General features: G+C 26.8%; 1 protein-coding gene across 1 annotated transcript; it reads right to left on the bottom strand.

Annotated features, from left to right (window-relative positions):
• Positions 1-1337: 1337 nt before the first annotated feature.
• Positions 1338-3956, bottom strand: LOC107031011 (adenosylhomocysteinase-like). Its single transcript, XM_015232206.2, has 2 exons — positions 3128-3956; positions 1338-2345 (listed from the first exon to the last, which is right to left on the bottom strand). The coding sequence occupies exons 1-2, from the start codon at positions 3836-3838 to the stop codon at positions 1599-1601; spliced, it is 1458 nt and encodes a 485-aa protein (XP_015087692.1). The 5' UTR covers positions 3839-3956; the 3' UTR covers positions 1338-1598.
• Positions 3957-17624: the final 13668 nt, after the last annotated feature.

The following is a 17624-nucleotide window of genomic DNA, read 5'->3' as shown; positions in this document are numbered from 1 at the left end:
CTACCTCCATATGATAGTAATAAATTTTGCATATACTCTATTATCTCAAACCTCACTTATGGAATTTCACTATATATTTATTGATGTTCAGAGTTCAATTAATTCGATTTTCCATTTACATAATATTCATTCAAAACGAAAGGGTTTTCTTTTCTATCAAGTTTTTACATATATATTAGAACTAGAACTCAAAACCATGATTAATAGATGCATGATATTTCTTTTACTAAACCATGGTTAATTAGACTATCTTATCTATTTGGATAGCATTAGGTGAAATGAAGTTGAAAAAAACAAAGAAAATTTGGTGGTGGTGGTTGGTGAAAGATCATTTGATTTTAGGCAAGTAAGTTTATAATTACTTTAATTTTTTTACAAGCAAATTTTGTTTTGGTCTCCCTTAAAAAAGCTATTTCTTTTCCAACAAGCATTCAACTTTTTCACCCAAAATATCTCAAATTTGAGGTCCTTTTAGATTGCACAAAATAGTTACAAGAAGTGTACATACAAATGATTGATTTGGCTAAATGGGGCTCAAATTTATGATCCGAAATTTCAAATTCTCAAAAAAAATAAAAAAATAAAGTGTGTCATCATTTTAAATGATGTAAAGAGAGATTTATGCTCAACATAGTTAATTATTTGTACAATTAGAAAAAAAATTAAGAATCTTTCATCTTTTTTTTTTGATACTCCCTCCATTTAAAAAGAGTTTTTTTTTTTTTAGTTTATTTCGAAAAGAATAGCCTCTTGTGACGTGTTTAAGTAGATCAAAGTACAATTTTGTATTTGATCAAACTCTAATTTATAATCACAAAATTCAAAAATTCCTTTATATTCTTAAATTTCTTTGTAAAACAAAAGGACATATTTTTCTTTGATACTCCTTCCGTTTAAAAAAGAATAACATTTTTTTTAGTTTATTTCGAAAAAATGGCCTCTTGTGACGTGTTTAAGGTCAGTAGATCAAAGTACAATTTTGTATTTGATCAAAGTCTAATTTAGAATCACAAAATTTAAAAAATCCTTTATATTCTTAAACTTCTTTGTGAAACGAAGAGTAATTTATTTTGAGGGCAGAGGTGTGATAATCCTCAAGATGGTTCCCAACCCTAAAAGTTTAATTTAAAAAGTATAGTAATTTACTCCTTTTATCACTATTATGCTTTTCGAAAGTCACAAATACAAAATTCAAAGACTACGCAAATCTTCACTAGGAGTCAACCATATGTTCCCTCTTAGAAGTGAACTCTCTCATATGGATGCATAAACAGAAGCCAAATAAGAGAGGAGAGGTAAAAGAATTGCAATAACATCAAGTAAATAAAGCAAAGATGTACTGAAAATGAAAAACATGATGCTTTGTTTCCTTGAAGCAAATTTTATAGAAACAAGAAAGCAAATGAATCTAACTTGGTACAATATCATATGACACCACCCCAACCATAATCAAATATTATTCAAACACATTTAGGTCAACTTCCCCCCAAAACATCCCCCAACAAAAATAAAAACACACTACCTAAACAAAATAAAAGTATTAAAAACAAAACAATCATGCCGCCGTATCGTTGTTCCACTGTGAGCGTCTCTTCCCCTCAGTACCTGTAGTGAGCAGGCTTGTAAGGACCCTCAACTGGTACACTAATGTAGTCAGCTTGATCCTTGGTGAGTTTGGTAAGCTTGGCTCCGAGCTTTCCAAGATGAAGGGCAGCAACCTTCTCGTCAAGGTGCTTTGGCAAGACGTACACCTTCTTCTCGTATTTGCCACTGCTCCTCTCATTCCACAACTCGAGTTGAGCAATGACTTGGTTAGTGAAAGAGCAAGACATCACAAAACTAGGGTGTCCAGTGGCACATCCCAAGTTCATGAGACGACCCTCGGCCAACACAATGATGCCACTGTTGGTGTCTGGGAAGACCCATCTGTCGGTTTGTGGCTTGATTGTGATCCTCTTCACACCAGGGAAGGTCTCAAGACCATGCATGTCGATTTCGTTGTCAAAGTGACCAATGTTGCAGACAATAGCATTGTTCTTCATCTTCCTCATGTGGTCAACCATAATGATGTCCTTGTTACCAGTGGTGGTCACAAAGATATCAACCTCAGAAACAACATCCTCAAGAGGAAGAACCTGGAGGCCTTCCATGGTAGCCTGGAGAGCACAGATTGGGTCAATCTCAGTCACAATCACACGGGCACCAGCTTGTTTCATGGCAGCAGCACATCCCTTGCCGACATCTCCATAACCAGCAACAAGAGCAACCTTTCCAGCAATCATAACATCAGTAGCCCTCATGAGACCATCGGGAAGTGAGTGGCGGCATCCATACAAGTTGTCAAACTGGAAACCAAAGGGATCAATACAATTGTCAATCAATGAGCTTAATAACAAACATGACCCTGGTATAAATATAATAATCAAGATCTACTACTTTATGCATCTACTACAACTAAAGACCACATCATACTTGATACCTCAAAAACTAGTATTGCTACCAAGCTAAAAGATACAATAGCTTTTCCAAATGGAGCTATAAGTAAACCTATCTAACCTAATCAAGTTGTCATTCTTCAACTAATCAAGTGAAAAACTATACACTTAACCATTCTTCCACTTTAAGCAAACAATCAATACAATAAAGTCATGAACTTATGAGGTTAAATAAGTATCATTTTCTTCATGTAACAAGATCAGACATTTTAGAAACCATCTTTTCTGTGCTTAACAATACGGATCTAGTGAAATATGCATCTTCACATAAACACCTTACAAAATTTTCTAATCAGTGACTATATAACCACGCACTCCAATTAGAAAAGATGAAAACTTTTAGCTTTTCAAAAGGCAATAGCATTTATTCCTCAAACATTACCAAAACAGTTGAAGATTCATGATTCATTTATAAGATTCAACTCAAATATACATTGCACTTATACAATAAGTACAAATCAATCAACATTAAGTTAACAGTATAGTTCCTCTGTATCAGATCCAAGCAATTATCAATCATTTCATAACAGATCTATATGTATAACTAGCACACGAACACTACACACAACCAATTCACATAGATCTGAAGCATAAGAATCAAAACAATAAGTTAGAAAGCACATATAATATACCTTGCTCTTGGTAACAGAGTCATTAACATTGATAGCAGGGAAAAGCAAAGATCCATTAGCCTGCATTTGGTAAAGCCTCTTAACACCAGTGGTAGTTTCCTCAGAAACACCAACAAGTCTCTCCTTCATCTTAGTGTACCTTAAAGGATCAGTCTTTAAGCTCTCCTTAATAATAGTAAGCACAAGTTGAAACTCAACATTGTCAGTAGAAGTGGGATCTGGGACTGTTCCATTCTTAGCAAACTCCTCTTCAGCCTTAACTCCCTCATGAATCAACAGAGTAGCATCACCTCCATCATCAACAATCAGATCAGGACCACCACCTGGACCCCAGTCAAGTGCCCTCTCAGTACACCACCAGTACTCCTGCAAAGTCTCACCTTTCCAGGCAAAAACAGCAGCACTGTCACGTGCAATGGCTGCTGCAGCATGGTCCTGAGTTGAGAAGATGTTGCAAGAACACCATCTAACTTCAGCACCCAAAGCAGTTAGGGTTTCAATAAGTACAGCAGTTTGGATAGTCATATGCAGAGATCCAGTGATCTTTGCACCTTTGAAGGGCTGTGAAGGGCCAAATTCAGCACGGGAAGCCATGAGACCAGGCATTTCAACTTCAGCAAGCTCAATTTCGAGCCTGCCGAAGTCAGCCTGAGACATGTCCTTCACCTTGTACTCGCGGCCAGAGGTGGTCTTCTCAACGAGTAGAGCCATGGGTAAGGCGAGTATAAGAGAAAAGAAAAGGTTTAAGATGAGATCTGAGAGGCTTTTCTCTTCTTCCTTTGGGGTTTTTCAGGGAAGAAGAAGAAGTGTGGCAAGAAATTTAGGGCGGAAATGAGTGGTATAAATAGGTTTGATTGTGGAAATGGACGGTCAAGATTTGTTTCAGATCTCTAATTTTTATAAGGGAATTTATTGGTTTTGGTAGATCTGATAAAGTTTATTAGTAATTTTTATTAAATATTTTTTTACATGTTCTATTTTAGGTTAGATCCTTGTTCTCTTTCGAATATATATTCATTCTCTCTCGTGATGAAGAAAACTTTTGATGCTGAAAAGTATTATCACACGTTAATTTAATTTGTCCAGTAAACTATTCGGAGCTCTCATTAAGTAATATATTATTTTTAATATATCGGATAATCAAAGAATATATTTAAGGACAACACAAATTTAAATTTTTATAAATGAAAAATTTTTGATAAAATACAACCTAAATATATGATATTTCTGTACTTTTACCTTATTTTAGGATCATCAAAATCAGGGGCGGAGCCAGCTCTCTGTTAGGAGATTCATCCGTATCCGCTTCGACTAATTTTTTTACTATGTATACATGATTAAAATTATATTTTATGTAGAGGCGAAGTTAAAAATTTTGATAAGGAATTCAAAATATGAAAAAATAGATATATGAAATAGGCGAAGAAAATTCAATATCTATTATATATACCTAAATTATTCTAATCATATAAAAATATACTATAAATGTTAAACTCATTCAATTATTTCATATATTTAATTCTTCATATATTAAATTTTCTTATTAAAATTTTTAGATCCGCCACTTGTCAAAACCCACTTGACTTCTCTTGTGAATGCATCTCAAAGATACGACTAAAGATAGTAAAATCAATCTATAGTCGAGCACAGACACTAAACTGGCATTATTTCATTATTTTGTCATACCTATATTAGTTTTGTCAACTTATTTAAATAATAATTATTTTCTTCGCTTAAATAAAATGATTAAAATTAAAATTATATTAAATATATAATATTATAATTTAATTTTATAACCTTATACATATTATCGTGAAAACTGAAATTAAAAATATAAAAAAATTTCTCTTTGAAGCAGTAAAAAGAAAGCAGTCCTTGTAAGATGTAAATTGAAGAGTTTTGTTTTTCTTTTGATGCAACAGCTTGTGTCTCTAACTAACTAAAATAAAGAAATTTTGGAATTATAATGAAGTCTAGAAACGCTAGTTTTTATTATTATGGAGAGTATTATTCAATTTACCAAAAAATAGGAAGAAAAAAATTAATTAGGTTTGGCCAAATGCCGTGATTAAGTTGTTCCGTCTTTAATAAGAAATTTTAAATTTAAGCGTATTAAATTTTTCTTTCTGATACAATGTATTTTTTCTTCAATAAAACTTAAAAACAATACGAATATAAATTTATTAGACTCTTATGTAAATATAGAAAATTATTAAAAAAGTTACTTCTTTCGTTTTAAAAAAATATCCTAATTTTCTTTTTAGTATGATTCAAAAAGAACGATTCTTTTTTTTTTTCGTCAGCACTTAACTTCAATTTTTCATGTGACATATTTAAGATTATAATATTAAATAATATTTAATATATTTAACGTAACTTTAATTTAAAATTATAAAAATAAAAAAAATTCGTCTTTAATAAGAAATTTTTAAATGCCATGATTAAGTTGTTCCGTCTTTAATAAGAAATTTTAAATTCAAGCGTATTAAAATTTTCTTTCTAATACAATGTATTTTTTCTTGAATAAAACTTAAAAACGATACGAATATAAATTTATTAGACTCTTATGTGAATATAGAAAATTATTAAAAAGGTTACTTCTTTCGTTTTAAAAAAATTTCCTAATTTTCTTTTTAGTATGATTCAAAAAGAACGATTCTTTTTTTTCGTCAGCACTTAACTTTAATTTTTCATGTGACATATTTAAGATTATAATATTAAATAATATTTAATATATTTAACGTAACTTTAATTTAAAATTATAAAAATAAAAATTTTTCTATCTTTTTAAACTCTTTTCTAAATTAAATTATGTCATTCTTTTTAAAACGTAAAAATTAATAAATAATAGATGTTGGCCGACAGGTATTATTGGACCCACACTTTGTAAATCTCAATGTAACGGTCATCTCGTCGGTGCTCTCACTCTCACACCGCCATACAAATTAGAAAATAGGAATTATATTAATATCTCATATTCTTTTTGTTTCATACTATTAATTATTTTTTTTTGGCAACTTTCACATATAGCAAATAAATTTTTTTATATTTGCATGCTATAATAAAGTTTGCATAATCGCGCTTCATAACAAACATATAACTATATAATTCGCTATACACATATATTATTATATAATTCACTGGCCTAAATTATATAATTCGCTGGTCTCGCTATACATATACAATTGTATGATTCGCTGGCCTAAATTGCATAATTCGCTGGCCTATTTCGCTTCAATTGTATAATTCGCTATCATATTTCATTGCAATTGTATAATGCGCAATTTTATAATTTGCTACCTATTTCGCTGTAATATTTGTATAAAATTTGTTTTGCATACAATTGAATCGTTGTATAATTATAAGTGTATAGAAAGAAGATATATGTTTTTCTCTCGCTTTATAAAAAAAAGAAACACAATTTATACACTTCTATTGCATAAAGCGAGAGAAAATTGTATTTCACTGCAATTGTATAATTCGCAATTGAATAATTTGTTGGCCTTTTTCGCTGCAATATTTGTATAAAATTTACATTTGTCTACAATTGAATTGAAGTAAAATGTTTGTAAATTGTATAATTAAGTGTATAGCATGAAGATATATATTTTTGCATGTGTATATACAATTTTCTCTCGCTTTATACAAAATAGAAACACAATTTATACACTTCTATTGCATAAAGCGAGAGAAAATTGTATTTCACTGCAATTGTATAATTCGCAATTGAATAATTTGTTGGCCTTTTTCGCTCCAATATTTGTATAAAATTTACATTTGTCTACAATTGAATTGAAGTAAAATGTTTGTAAATTGTATAATTAAGGGTATAGCACGAAGATATATATTTTTGCATGTGTATATACAATTTTCTCTCGCTTTATGCAATAGAAGTGTATAAATTGTGTTTCTATTTTGTATAAAGCGAGAGAAAATTGTATTTCACTGCAATTGTATAATTCGCAATTGAATAATTTGTTGGCCTTTTTCGCTCCAATATTTGTATAAAATTTACATTTGTCTACAATTGAATTGAAGTAAAATGTTTGTAAATTGTATAATTAAGGGTATAGCACGAAGATATATATTTTTGCATGTGTATATACAATTTTCTCTCGCTTTATGCAATAGAAGTGTATAAATTGTGTTTCTATTTTGTATAAAGCGAGAGAAAATTGTATTTCACTGCAATTGTATAATTCGCAATTGAATAATTTGTTGGCCTTTTTCGCTCCAATATTTGTATAAAATTTACATTTGTCTACAATTGAATTGAAGTAAAATGTTTGTAAATTGTATAATTAAGGGTATAGCACGAAGATATATATTTTTGCATGTGTATATACAATTTTCTCTCGCTTTATGCAATAGAAGTGTATAAATTGTGTTTCTATTTTGTATAAAGCGAGAGAAAATTGTATTTCACTGCAATTGTATAATTCGCAATTGAATAATTTGTTGGCCTTTTTCGCTCCAATATTTGTATAAAATTTACATTTGTCTACAATTGAATTGAAGTAAAATGTTTGTAAATTGTATAATTAAGGGTATAGCACGAAGATATATATTTTTGCATGTGTATATACAATTTTCTCTCGCTTTATGCAATAGAAGTGTATAAATTGTGTTTCTATTTTGTATAAAGCGAGAGAAAATTGTATTTCACTGCAATTGTATAATTCGCAATTGAATAATTTGTTGGCCTTTTTCGCTCCAATATTTGTATAAAATTTACATTTGTCTACAATTGAATTGAAGTAAAATGTTTGTAAATTGTATAATTAAGGGTATAGCACGAAGATATATATTTTTGCATGTGTATATACAATTTTCTCTCGCTTTATGCAATAGAAGTGTATAAATTGTGTTTCTATTTTGTATAAAGCGAGAGAAAATTGTATTTCACTGCAATTGTATAATTCGCAATTGAATAATTTGTTGGCCTTTTTCGCTCCAATATTTGTATAAAATTTACATTTGTCTACAATTGAATTGAAGTAAAATGTTTGTAAATTGTATAATTAAGGGTATAGCACGAAGATATATATTTTTGCATGTGTATATACAATTTTCTCTCGCTTTATGCAATAGAAGTGTATAAATTGTGTTTCTATTTTGTATAAAGCGAGAGAAAATTGTATTTCACTGCAATTGTATAATTCGCAATTGAATAATTTGTTGGCCTTTTTCGCTCCAATATTTGTATAAAATTTACATTTGTCTACAATTGAATTGAAGTAAAATGTTTGTAAATTGTATAATTAAGGGTATAGCACGAAGATATATATTTTTGCATGTGTATATACAATTTTCTCTCGCTTTATGCAATAGAAGTGTATAAATTGTGTTTCTATTTTGTATAAAGCGAGAGAAAATTGTATTTCACTGCAATTGTATAATTCGCAATTGAATAATTTGTTGGCCTTTTTCGCTCCAATATTTGTATAAAATTTACATTTGTCTACAATTGAATTGAAGTAAAATGTTTGTAAATTGTATAATTAAGTGTATAGCATGAAGATATATATTTTTGCATGTGTATATACAATTTTCTCTCGCTTTATACAAAATAGAAACACAATTTATACACTTCTGTCTATAAAGCGAGAGAGGCGAGCAAAGGGAGAGTGACGAGCGAGAATGGGAGAGTGGCGAGCGAGATTTTTGGGAGAGATGCTACTGGCAAATTTTGGCTAACGTTTGCTATGGAGCACAACTAAATCAAACCGTAGTTACTCATTTATTTTAGATTATTAGTTTGTTATTATGTATAATTATCCCTAATTTTTTTATGTTAATAAAAAATAATGCCGTAAATTATTTGTAATTTAAAAGGTTAAGTGATAATTAATTTTTTTTAATGAAAAAGTAGAAGATTTTTTTAAAAAATCGTATACTATTAAATAGTCACCATAAAAATCTTATTAGTCCAACACTATCTACTATATACTCTAAATTCATCTACGGCAATATAGGGTTCAAATCGAATTTGTATATAAAAGTTAATAAATATTCATATACTTATAAATAAAATTACTAAATAAAATTAAAAAAACATAATCTTAAATATAGAAATATATAGATGAATGGATTGTACAAAGTGTAACGATTTCGTTTCGTCGCAAATCTCTATGTCCTTTCATCACCCAATATAAACATTTTTTTAATATATTTTAATTATGCTAGTACTATATTATATGCATAATGTCCCACTAATTCGAAGCAAAATAATAGAAGGGAATAGAGAACAAAAAAGTTGGAGAATATAGTATTATTATGTATAAAAGAACACCCACCCACCCCATCCTTTATTTATTTCTTTTCTTAAGCATGGAGCATGAAGAAATTTAATAGAAACTATATATACATAAACAAGAATTTGTTGGATTTTTCAATTTGCTTCTACTCTAGCTTTATAATATACTCATCGATCCAATTTTTTGAATGTCTTTCGAGAGCATAATCCTTTTGCTCTGCTTAATTTTAAAAATATGATTTTCATTATTGACGAATACCTATGCTGAAATATTGAAATTATATTCATATCTCGAAGAATTTAACAGTAGTAACAAAATAATGGAATAAAAATCAACAATAATCAATAGAGCTTAAATTAAACTAGAGATGGAACTCAATTTTTTTTTTATAAAAAAAAGTAGATAACATATTGAATGGTGAGTGATTTTGACATATATACAAAGAAAGGGGGAAAACAACATTTTCATACACCTAATTAATTGCTATTCATAGGGGGACCTAACCACCCACTATGCCAAACCAAGAAGTAGTGTCCAATATTTGAAGAATAATTTTTTGTTTAGGGTTAATCATATTATATACAAAATCTATTTGGTTGATTATTTCGATATTTTATTGAAAAAAAATATTTATTATTAAAAACTTTTCATCGTTAATAGAAATTCAAACTCAAAATTTTATCTCACCACATAGGTTGACCAAATTGACATCAACAAACACCATAGGCAAACCTTTCAAATCTTACCTACTCTAACAAGGATATGGTGACACTATCATTACAAAATGTTCCAACTTGAAAGGTATATGTAGATTGACCAATTTTATTGATAATAATTTGTGTATGACGAAATTCAGATTTGTGTTTTAAATAACTTTTTTGACAATAGAAAATATTAAAATAAAGTTTATATACATATCACCTTATTAAAATTATATTATTAATCTTCGTAAAAATCTAAATTAGAAAATCTTTAAGTTTGATTTTCAAAAAAAAAAAGAAAAGAAAATGGTCCACTAATTTTGCTTATATAGTGGACTTTAACAGTTTATTATGCACACAATAATTGACAATAAGGTCTCGACTTGGTCTGCACGTCTATAAGAGTAAGACTAGATATAAGATAATTTTACATTTAATTTTAATATGAGAATTAAAATAATAATTTACTCACCATTACTAATGTTGTAAGTAAACCCTTAAAAGTTCGAGTTTGAATATTGATAATGAAATCGTTCTTAAGTAAATATTAACACCTCATATTGCAGATTACTTACATAATGAATTCAAATCAGTTGAGTTGGTAAGTTTCGATTAAAAAATAAATAAATAATATTTAAGTGGAATTGTGAGAAGGATAATTTTTTTCGATCTTATTTCTCTAATTCCCTTAGATGAATATAACCACTTAATAAATTGAAACTCTTTTTCTTTTATTCAATATAAAATTCGACTTATTTAAATTTACTTAAACTCGAAATCTTTTATTATTGATGAAACCTTATGTGTATGAAGTCAAAGAAATGGAATATTGCATTGCTCAAAACTTTAGGAATAAGTTAGAATTTTTGTGTTGGTGAAGTGTTTGGTAGAGCTACAACATGCTAATATATATATATATATATATATATCCATTTTTAATTTATGTACAACAACTTTTGACCTTATATATACATTTTAAAATAACCATATTTTCCCCACTATATAGGCCAAAATTGTTGGTGGAAACATAAATTGACCATATTGACCTCAACAAACCAACCCCCTTTCTCTAGTGGGGTATATTTTTTGTTTAGATATATAACAAAAATGTTACCAACTTTACGAGGACATACGAACCATTTTTCTTCTCTTATGATTTATCAAGTTATTTAAAAAAAAAATATTTTAAATAAAAAGTTAAACAATTATTAGTCAGCCAATAATGTAATTTGGTGTATTTTTTTAATGTTGGTTATTGGAAAAATAATCTAAAAAATGGTTACTCCATACAATTTTATGTTATTTTTATTTCAATTTCACGTTTAATTTTATTTTATAATATTGAAATACAATTAGGAATGACATTTCTTTCAAAAAAAGGTCTAAAAAATAGCTGCTCCATACAATTGGTTAGAATGCTAATTTCTTTTCAAACTTGAACAAACATTTTAAGAAATACAATTTCAAAAGAAAAAACTCAAATATGTTATTAAATTCTAAATAGTTCGATCATACTGTCCATTATTAATAGATGAGTTTATTTATGCTATCATTGCAATCAAATATATCGTCAAACTTTCAGACACAATCATTTTCTTTTTGAATCTCTTAGCTTGAATAGCTGAAAGGGAAAGGTAATAAAATAACGGGTTTTATAATATTCTAGTGATCGATAAGGCAAAGGTACACCATAAAATTATAAATTTGCTTTTTATACGTTAACAATTCAATAAACGTAAAAAATAAGCGATTTAAAAAAGAAAAATATTATTATTTTTAAAAGATAAGCTTTCAATTAAGAGTACTACAATATCATAAACTTATATACATTACCATTCGATATATCTATAACCTGGATCTCTACCGTTAGTCAACCAAATACCATCCTCTTGTATAGTCCATTGACAATAATTTGTTGTAGCACTAGGGCGAATACAAAATGCAATGATCGTAATCATTGAATACAATAAAAGCTTTATTTTTCTTACCCCACCAAAAATGATAAGTAAACACTGTTCTAATCCAAAGCCATTGATTAAATTTAAATCTCCAAGTGAAATTTTAATAAGCAAAAAGTTAATGAAATCCTAAATCGTCATCTGCAGAATAACAGTGAATAATTTAAGAGAGTCAAATGGAAGGCCATTATATATTAAAACAGTATATTTCTTCCAACGATGATTCCCTTTTGCTTGAGGAAAGCAATAAAAGAAAAAAAACATAACAATAATATAGTTTTGAATTGTGAATAATTCATGATAGGAAAAAACTGTCAATTTTAATTTGCTATAGTTTATGGCTTTTTTTTATATATAATAATAATAATAAGTATCCCTCATTTTATACCAGAAGAAAAAGAATTATGAACAATGATATTATCAACATTAATTGACATAATTTCCCCCACCCCAAACCAATTTTGGAGTATTGTATGATTGATTGACTACATTGATGATTTATTGATTATTTTTTAATTTAATTTTTATTTGTCATTTTTAATAAATAAAATATAATAATTTTATTTTTCTGTTATATCTCAATTTATTAATATTGAGTTAATGTCTTTAAAAAAATATAATAACTATTATATTTAAGACTATAAATTAATCAGTATAAGAAAACTGTGACTTATATGGGAATTTTCCTAAATATTAGTATGAAAATTCGCATGAAACTTATTTTCCTGTAAATTTTCATACTAATTCCTAAGAAAAATCCCTATGTAATTCACGCTTTTCTGGTAGTGAATAGACTCTATTAAGTAAAAAGAAACAAAAAGAGTAAATATAATTACTATTTTATAATATTAGAATAAAATGAGCTTAAATATGATGTAATACAAAAAACTTAAACTTGAAAGAGGTCAATAAAGTAATATATTCTCTTTGGTTAGCATTTTTTTTAAAACTTCATAAAAAAAATAATTCACCTAGAAAATTGTGCCATTAAAATTCATATAAGAAATAAAATACCCTACAATTTTCATACTTCAGACATATCAATTTCACATGAACTAAGATATTAGAACTTTCTTCAAGATCTTTAGATAGATTTTACCATTTGAATTAGTGTAAAAAATATTATTGATTTATTTAATATAAAAAAATAACGATTAATAATAATGTATCCGTGTATATATATTGATATACAAAATAATTAATTGGTCACTTAGCATCTTAGTTTCTAGCTATTGTCTTAATTCAGTGACTAAATTTAATAGAAATCATTTGATTTACTAAAACTCAATCCCTTACTCTGTTTCATTGTCAAAATCACTCGACATAAATGATGGGAAGATAAATATTAAAAAGAAAAAATGTATGGGAAATCAAAATCTTAAAAATGAACGATAGATATAAGAAAAGTTACAACAAGAGAATTAAAAATTTAATTTGTATACGCAAATAATTCAATAAACTTAAAAGGAAGAGTATTATTATATTTTTAAAGTTAATAAGATTTTTCATAAGAAAGTATTACAGTATCATAAATTTTTATCCGTTCACCAGCTAATATATCTATAACCATAACTTTGTTCGCCACTCAAATAAATACCATCCTCTTGTGCTGTCCATTGACAATAATGTGTGGACTGAGGAAGTTGTGAATCTCCAACGCAGAACTTTTCATCATTGAATACAATAATTTGTTGGGCTCTTTTACCCCACCAAAAACTACAATAGAACGTAGTTGTCGCAAAAATCATACGATTTAATTTAAATGACCAAGTAATATCTTCATAGGGAGAAAGTACATGAAATCCTATTTCATTTTCTTTAGAAAAACAATGAACTCTTAATTTATCAGGAGAGTCAAATGGAAGGCCATTATATACGCAAACGGTATATTTTGGATACCCTTTTGCTTGAGGAAAGCTAAAAAGGAAAAAAATGCATAAGAAGGATATAGTCTTAAGTTGTGAATAATCCATGATAGGAAGAAGCTATTATTCAGCTTTAGTTTGTTAAGAGTTTATGGCTACATTTTTATAAGTATTCCCCTTGTTAAAAGAAAGAAAAAAAAAATTAAAATTTGTGGGGCAGATTATGAAAATTCCAATTCATAGATATTATAGATACCATCAACATTAATAGCCCAGTTTGACTATATTAATGACTTAGAGGGCGTTTGCATTGGGTTAAAAAATGATCAAACATATTTTTATGATAGTTTTTTATTTTTAAAAGTATTTGATAAATAAAAAAATGACTTAAAATAAGTTTTAAAATAACTTGAAATAAGTTAAAAATCAAAAATAGATCCCCCTCTATTTTTTATTTTTGACATAAAAATTATTTTTTAAGTCAATCGAAACGGCATATTAGTATATATTTTATATGGTCCATATGAAGTGTATTATTAGAATTTGACACAGAACAAATATATTTAAGAATAGAAATTAAAGGTTATTTTTTATTATCCTCAAATTAGTTTACAAAACGTAAAGTATTTAACAAATTATTAAATGAATTAAATATATTAAAAAAAAGTATAAAAAACTCTTCTAAACATTGAACAATTTTAACTTTTTAACAAAATTCATTTTTGCCCCTTCTATCTAATCTTGTTTTATTAGCATTTCGAAATCTCTCAACATGAATTGTGGGAAGGAAAATGTTAAAAGTAAAAGATGTATGGAAAACAGAAATCTTAAAATTAAATTATCGATATAAAAAAAGGTTACAACAAGAAAATTATATATCTAAATTTTGTACACTAATAATTCAATAAACTTGAAATTCACAATTCAACAGAGAAGTATTATAACTTTTTAATATTGATAAGGTTTTAATAAAAAAAATTTACAACACTATAAACTATTATCATTCACCAATTAATATATCTATAACACTCACTTTTTTGCTACTCAAATAAATACGATCCTCTTTTGCAGTCCATTGACAATAAGTTTTGAAGGTAATTTGTGAATTTGAAACACAATTATTTTCTTAATACATCAATTGCTTGAAAGAGGTCAATAAAGTAATATATTCTTTTTGGTTACCATTTTAATTAAACTTTAACCAAAAAAAAATTGTCACCTAAAAGAACTATGCCATTAAAATTCATATCAAGAGATAAAATACTCTTTTAAACGATAATTTCATATTATTTTTATATTTTAGATGTATCAATTTATAGATATTAGAACTTTCTTTGAGAATTTTAGATAGTTTTTACCATTTGAATTGATGTAAAAATTATTATTGATTTATTTAATATAAAAAAGTTAACAATTACAATAATAACGTATTTGTGTATATATATTGATATACAAAATAATTAATTGGTTACTTAGCATCTTAGTTTCTAACTATTGATCCCTTACTCTGTTCCATTGTCATGTCAAAATTACTCAACATAAATGATGAGAAGATAAATATTAAAAAGAAAATAGTTTTGGAGTCTTTGAATAAAGAAATTCAACATTTCTAGTTTGACTACAATCTACGTTGAATGAATTTGATCTTTTTAAAAAAAAATTATTTATCTATTATATTTTTTAATCTTTTTTTTTTCTTCTAATTTTAAATCATATAAAATTCCACCTTAAAATTTTATTGCGAATTATTAATAGTAATACTTTTAGTTCCTTTCATTACATCTATACTATTAGTATCTTTTTGATCTTTTTTTTTTTAAATTTATTTATCTATTATATTTTTTAATCTTTTTTTTCTTCTAATTTTAAATCATATAAAATTCCACGTTAAAATTTTATTGAGAATTATTAATAGTAATATTTTTAATTCCTTTCATTACATCTATACTACTAGTATCTTTTCTTAAACTTATGACTTTATAGAATATAAAGGATATTATATTTAATTTCTTTCATCATTAATCTATTAATCTCTTTATTTCCTAATTTTTTTCTCAATTTCACATTTTTGTCTTCTCTTAATCTTATTATTGATGTTATTTATATAATTTCCTTAAATCACTTTTCATACTTCCATTCTATTTCTTTTACTTTCTTTTATTTATTTAATCCGAGAAATTTATATTTATATATAATATAAAGTTATTTCTTTTATCTCCTCTATTTGTGTTTTTTTTTTCTCTTTTATTTATTTAAGGTTTATTTTCATAACTTATACCTATTAAACTTTTATTACTAATAAAAAAATATCATCAACTTCAATTTATACACTTATAATTCAACAAAAAAGAAGTATTGTTATTTATATAAAGTAAAGGTTTCAATGAAAAGTATTATAAGATTATAAACTATTATCGTTCACCATTCAAAAACTCTATAACTATCCCCTCTATAGTTAGTCAGCCAAAAGCCATCTTCTTGTACGGTCCATTGACAATAATTTGTCGTAGGAATAGGTGAATACAAAATACAGTGATCGTAATCATTAAATACAACAAAAGACTTGCTTTTTTTGTCCCACCAAAATTGACAATGGAACCTTGTTCTAGCCCAAAGCCATTGATTAAATTTGAACTTCCAACTGAAATTTTCATATGCAGCAAGATCATGATATCCTAAATCATCGTCTGCAGAATAACAATGAATCGATAATTTGGGCGAATCAAATGGAAGGCCATTATATATAACAACAATGTATGTGTTCCATCGATGATTCCCTTTTGCTTGTGGAAAGCAAAAGAAGAAGAAAATGCATAACAATAATATAGTCTTGAATTGTGAATAATCCATGATAGAAAGAAAATATTCAACTATATGTTTTTTTTTTAGATATATGATCATTCCTCCTTTTATACAATTAATTTTATGGGTAGAGATTTCTGATCTTATCTATTTTAGATATTACCATCATTATTATTAGTTTGAATTTTTTTTCCAAATTTTGGAGTCTTGTATGAAAATATGCAATTCTAGTTTGACTACATTGATAACTACCCAGTCTAACTTTTATTTGACAGATTACGTTTTTGAAAAGTTAATTTAACTATTTATAAAAGTTAGATTATGTTACATTATTTTGATAAATTTTTTAAAGAAAATTAAATATTTAAAATTATATAAAAAAAATTATAAATTATAATTTTCTTATATATCAATACGATAAAAAGATGCATAGTAAAATGTTAATCAAAATTCTAATTAGAAAAAAAACAAACTATGACTAGTAAAATCCCTTATTTCTATATAGCTTTGGTGATGTGACACTTTTAGCTGAAATTATAGTTAAAAAATTAAATATTTAAAAATTATACAGAAAATACTATAAATTGTAATTTTCTTACATATCAATATGATAAAAAGATGCATAGTAAAATGTTAACCAAAATTCTAATTAGAAAAAAAAAAAACTATGACTAGTAAAATCCCTTTATATATATATAGCTTTGGTGATGTGGCACTTTTAGCTGAAATCTTATTTATCTCTTTTTATAATTTTTTGATCTTTTTTCTAATTTTAAAGACATAAAATTTCATTAATTTTGGTTAAATTAAAAAGTCCGGTTGTTGTTTTTCATTCCTTACTTTCTCCATGTCATCATGTGTGAGTTACATATCATTATAAAATCAAAATCTTAAATTTCATTGATTGATAAATA

Source organism: Solanum pennellii, chromosome 9 (assembly GCF_001406875.1).
Source record: "Solanum pennellii chromosome 9, SPENNV200".
In the NCBI taxonomy this organism is placed as follows: domain Eukaryota; kingdom Viridiplantae; phylum Streptophyta; class Magnoliopsida; order Solanales; family Solanaceae; genus Solanum; species Solanum pennellii.
This window is presented reverse-complemented; position numbering and strand designations above follow the sequence as displayed.

Coding starts and splice junctions, on each gene's coding strand:
- LOC107031011 (XM_015232206.2), bottom strand. CDS start 3,838: ATGGCTCTACTCGTTGAGAAGACCACCTCTGGCCGCGAGTACAAGGTG. Junction 2,346..3,127: donor ACTCTGTTACCAAGAGCAAG/GTATATTATATG, acceptor TTTGGTTTCCAG/TTTGACAACTTGTATGGATG.